Source organism: Gossypium arboreum, chromosome 4 (assembly GCF_025698485.1).
Source record: "Gossypium arboreum isolate Shixiya-1 chromosome 4, ASM2569848v2, whole genome shotgun sequence".
NCBI classification, from domain to species: Eukaryota; Viridiplantae; Streptophyta; class Magnoliopsida; order Malvales; family Malvaceae; genus Gossypium; species Gossypium arboreum.
The window spans coordinates 118,470,593-118,475,439 of NC_069073.1; the positions used below are offsets into that span (position 1 = coordinate 118,470,593).

General features: G+C 32.3%; 1 protein-coding gene across 2 annotated transcripts; it reads left to right on the top strand.

Moving 5' to 3' along the window:
* Positions 1-1,788: 1,788 nt before the first annotated feature.
* LOC108458475 (probable polyamine transporter At3g19553) lies at positions 1,789-4,543 on the top strand. Of its 2 annotated transcripts, XM_017757894.2 has the most exons (3): positions 1,789-1,977; positions 2,093-3,096; positions 3,930-4,543. In XM_017757894.2, exons 2-3 carry the CDS (start codon positions 2,132-2,134, stop codon positions 4,459-4,461), a joined length of 1,497 nt encoding a protein of 498 aa, XP_017613383.1. In that variant the 5' UTR covers positions 1,789-1,977; positions 2,093-2,131; the 3' UTR covers positions 4,462-4,543. The 2 variants fall into 2 exon arrangements, with proteins under 2 accessions (XP_017613383.1, XP_017613382.1); XM_017757893.2 differs by having other exon boundaries at positions 1,789-3,096.
* The last annotated feature ends 304 nt before the right edge of the window (positions 4,544-4,847 follow it).

A 4,847-nucleotide genomic window follows, 5' to 3' on the forward strand; every position in this document is an offset into this window, starting at 1 on the left:
CTCATTCTAATATGAAATTACAGGCAATTAAATATAAGCCCACTAATCAAAGATAGGGCTTAGATCCAAAAATAACAATAATTGCTAAAGGTAAAACTTGAACTTGTAACCTCTCATACATCTCCAAAACTCTTAACTACTGAAGTAGATACACACTTACAGAAGAAGAAATAAAAAAATTAAGGCGTTACAATTTTCTTAGTATAATCACTCATAGTTTTTCATTTTTTTCCTTTCCTTTCTTTCCCATTTATCTTTGCTGCCCCAAGATGCTACCTTTCAACCTTCCAATTATGTAAAAAAATTCTACACTTTTCCTTCTTTTTTTTTCATTTTAGTCCATTTATTCTATCACCCAAACAAATTTCATCACTCTCCAACCTTAATTTCCATAAATTTCCACAAACTTTCCACCTCATCAGCTATTGGATTTTAATCACATCATTTTGTATCTAAATATCAATTAAATATGGAAAATTTGCATTTGGGTCCCCTCTACTTTCCCACTTTATTCAATTTATTCCCTATCTCAACTTTCAATTTCCGCATATCAATATATCTCGTCCCATTCATAAAAAAATATTTCTTAAATTTTCACCCTTTTTCCAAAATGATAAATATACACTTTTGGTCATTAATCTTTTAAAAAATTGCAATTTGGTCCTTACTAAATTTCATTATTCATACTTTCTCTCCAAATACTTAAGTCACATTTAAAATACTTGTCTTTTCTTAGAAACCAAAATTTTGAGTATTACAACTTGTTAACTTCTACCATTGCTTCTAGAATCTAAAAATTCCGTGTACTAAATATTTTCTCTTATAAAAATTTAAAATTACTATTTTATAAAATTCAATTTTATGAAATAATTTAATTAAATGATGTGATGTTTACTTGAAAATATACTCTACCATTTTTAGCTGAGTTCACTTATCTAAAGTAGTTTAATTAGAGTAATAGTATACAGGTTTATCCAATTCTATATCCCATTCACCTCTTAAATGTTATAATATGAGTTAAATTACAATAAATGGGACGAATATGTCACATCTTAATGAATTTTTTAATTAAAAAACAATGGTTTTCTTTTTTAAGGAATAATATAATTTTCACTTCAAAATTAAATTTGGTAATTAGGTCCATTTTAATATTTATATTTTATTTTCTTATTTTATTCTTTAAATTTGATAATTAAATTTATTTTAATACTTGAACTTGCATGTTGTCAAGTTTTGATGATTTGACCATTATTATTGGAACAAGACTCGATCAATTAGACAAAAAATGATCAATATAATGGTCCAAAAAAGGGATTGAATTGGTTAACTTGAAAACTATTTGAAATTTGTAAAATCGAAAATTAAAACAAAAGTTGATAGTTGAATTGGTTTAATAATTTTTTACTTTTTATTTTTTAGATTTTTATGAAATTTTAATTAATTAATTAATTATTATTAATCTAGTGATCAAATTGATTAAACTAGTTGAATCTAAAATTATTAAAACACTCAATGTAACATCTTAAAATTGCATCACATCACTTGAAAATTTATATAAAATTTTAAATTTTAAATTTTAAGAGATGATGTGTCATAATCCGAAAGTGTCATATTATTGAATTTTTATATTTTTAAGTTCAGTAATTAAAATAAATTAATTATCAAATTTATGTTTCAAAATAAAAAAAAGACAAATACCAAAATAAAATTTAGAAAAAAATTATATTACCATTTTTCTATTATGCTCAGGAATAAAAGTATGAATCTCTCAACAAATTTTGTATATGTATATATTATATTCAATTTTGGGTGTAACACATTTTGTGCAATAAGACGTGGAATAAATGAACAACCCAATAAAAGTAATAGTTTCCAGAAAATATCATTGACGATCTCAAAAAGATTGTAGCTTCCTTTTCTTATTATTGTTTTTTAGGGAAGACCCAGTTTTTTCAATTCTTTGAAGAAGAAGAACAGGTAAACGAAATCAGAAAATCCATATCTTTTTTGGGTTCTTTTGGATATTGAAGTTTCCATCTTTAAACTCTAAAAAAAGATCTGATTTTTATCGTTGTTTTTGCCCATTTTCAAGGGGAAAGCCATTATTGTCTTCTTGTTTCCCTATCGATTGATGGGTGAAGAAGAGGGTGCAAGCACCAGCTCTATCAAAACCAATCCAAAACTAACACTATTGCCACTCATAGCTTTGATATTCTATGAGGTATCTGGTGGTCCTTTTGGTATAGAAGATTCAGTAAGGGCAGGGGGTGGCCCTCTTTTGTCTTTGCTTGGTTTCATGGTTTTCCCTTTGTTTTGGAGCATCCCAGAGGCTCTAATCACAGCTGAGCTTGCTACAAGTTTCCCTGAAAATGGTGGATATGTTATTTGGATATCTTCAGCTTTTGGTCCTTTTTGGGGTTTCCAAGAAGGTTTTTGGAAATGGTTTAGTGGTGTAATGGACAATGCTTTATACCCTGTCTTGTTCCTCGATTACTTGAAACATTCATTTCCCATATTTAACAACATGATTGCTAGGATTCCAGCTTTATTAGGGATCACAGTTTCATTAACATATTTGAACTATAGAGGGCTACACATTGTGGGGTTTTCAGCTGTTTCACTTGCTGTTTTCTCACTTTTGCCTTTCCTTGTAATGGGGGTGATTTCAATACCTAGGATAAATCCTAAACAATGGCTTGTTGTGGATTTTAACAAGGTGGATTGGAGGGGTTACTTTAATAGTATGTTTTGGAATCTGAATTATTGGGATAAGGCAAGTACTCTTGCGGGGGAGGTTGAAAATCCGAGTAAGACGTTCCCGAAAGCGCTTCTCGGGGCGGTGGTTTTGGTGGTTTGTTCATACTTGATTCCGCTTTTGGCCGGGACAGGGACTTTGAATTCTCCTTCTAGTGAATGGACTGATGGGTATTTTTCTGAAGTTGGGATGTTAATAGGAGGGCTTTGGCTGAAATGGTGGATTCAAGCAGCTGCTGCAATGTCTAATTTGGGGTTGTTTGAAGCTGAAATGAGTGGAGATGCTTTTCAACTGCTAGGAATGAGTGACATGGGAATGCTCCCAGCCATCTTTTCTTCAAGGTAACTTTAAGTTCCCTGATCTTTTTGCTTCCTTATATGATTAAAATTGAGTGAAAGCATTGAATTAGAAGCCACATTAGTCGAACTCGGGTGCAAGTATTCGGACTCGTTGATTGATTTAGGGTAGAGTTGAAGGATCATATCCCCATACCAATGTTCAAGCATGTTTCAGGAAACATATACTTCAAGAAAAACAACAGCCGTACCGTAGTAGAAGTTTCTGTTAAACTTTGAAACAACCCTTTCCATTATTGGACCAGCACACTGTATGTATCAACATGATTACAAACAATGTTCTTGGCCCATTTTTGTAGGTAAAAGTATCATGATCAAAAAGCAAACTGGTCCTATTCTTAAAAATTTCATTCATTTCTAGTATTAAAAGCTAGTCTCTATATGTCAACATAAAGTTTATGTGCACGCCATATGTCATTGTCTTATTCTTCCTCCAGACATGCCAGTTTTTAATACTACCATTGGATGAAATTGTTAACAAAAAGGATCGATTCGCTTGCTGGTCTAATGTATGAGGATTAATTTGCCCCTTTTCTGAGTAGGAGCAAAATGTAATCCCTCTCTTAGTACAAGGGCTTCTATGATACTTTTACCATCAAAGTATGACTACATTAGTCCAATTCGGGTGTTTAGACTTTAGAGCGTAAGTTGAGGATCATATCCCTGTACTAATATTCAAGTATGAATGTGAAACAAATACTTAAAGAAAAACGAAGAGTCGAAGTAGAAGTTTCTTTTAAACATTGAAAACAAGCCTTTCTATTATTGCACCATCACACTGTATGTATTAACGTGTTCTTGAAAACCCATTTTTGTAGGTCAAAGTATGGGACACCAACATTCAGCATATTGTGCTCAGCCACTGGAGTTATTTTCTTGTCATGGATGAGTTTCCAGGAAATTCTGGAATTCCTGAATTTCCTTTACTCAATTGGAATGCTTCTCGAATTTGCTGCTTTCATAAAACTGAGAATCAAAAAGCCAGATCTGCATAGACCTTACAGGGTCCCTTTGGAAACATTTGGTGTAACAATGCTTTGCTTGCCACCTGCATTGTTACTTGTTCTTGTCATGTGCCTAGCTTCTGCAACAACATTAATTGTAAGTGTTATAGTTATTATCATTGGGATCTTAATGTACCCTGTTTTAGTTCATGCAAAGGATAGGAAATGGACCCAATTTGATGATATAGAACAACTGGTGGTGCCTTTAGATAATCTGGACACGCCCCGACCTAAACAAGAAGTTTCGGATGAAGCCTCGGTTAGTCTTCTTCCAGATTTAACATCACCGGGGATTAACCAAGAAGTCACAGAAACTTCACCTGATGCAACTCAAAAAGTAGAGTAGGATCTCTCTTTTTCATACTTATGTACTATAATTCATGATTTTCCACTGATTATTAGTTATAATAATGCATATTTTTCATCAATGGAATATACACAACGATACCGAATGCATCCAAATTTACGTGCAAAGAATTGATGCCATTTCATGCACAAAAAACAAAGAACAAAGCAGACAATGGCTTGGAAACCTGATGAATTGGTAATAAAAGGGATTATACATACCTCCCCTTCTTTCTCCATTCCTGTTTCTTCTCTCATTGACTATATGATACAAAGTTCGCTGCGATTTAAATTGAGTGCAACGTTATCATATTTTCACCGTCTCCGTACTCAGAATGATCAACAGCAAGAACACAGTACAGAAAGTTGTTTTTAAGACCATCTTCT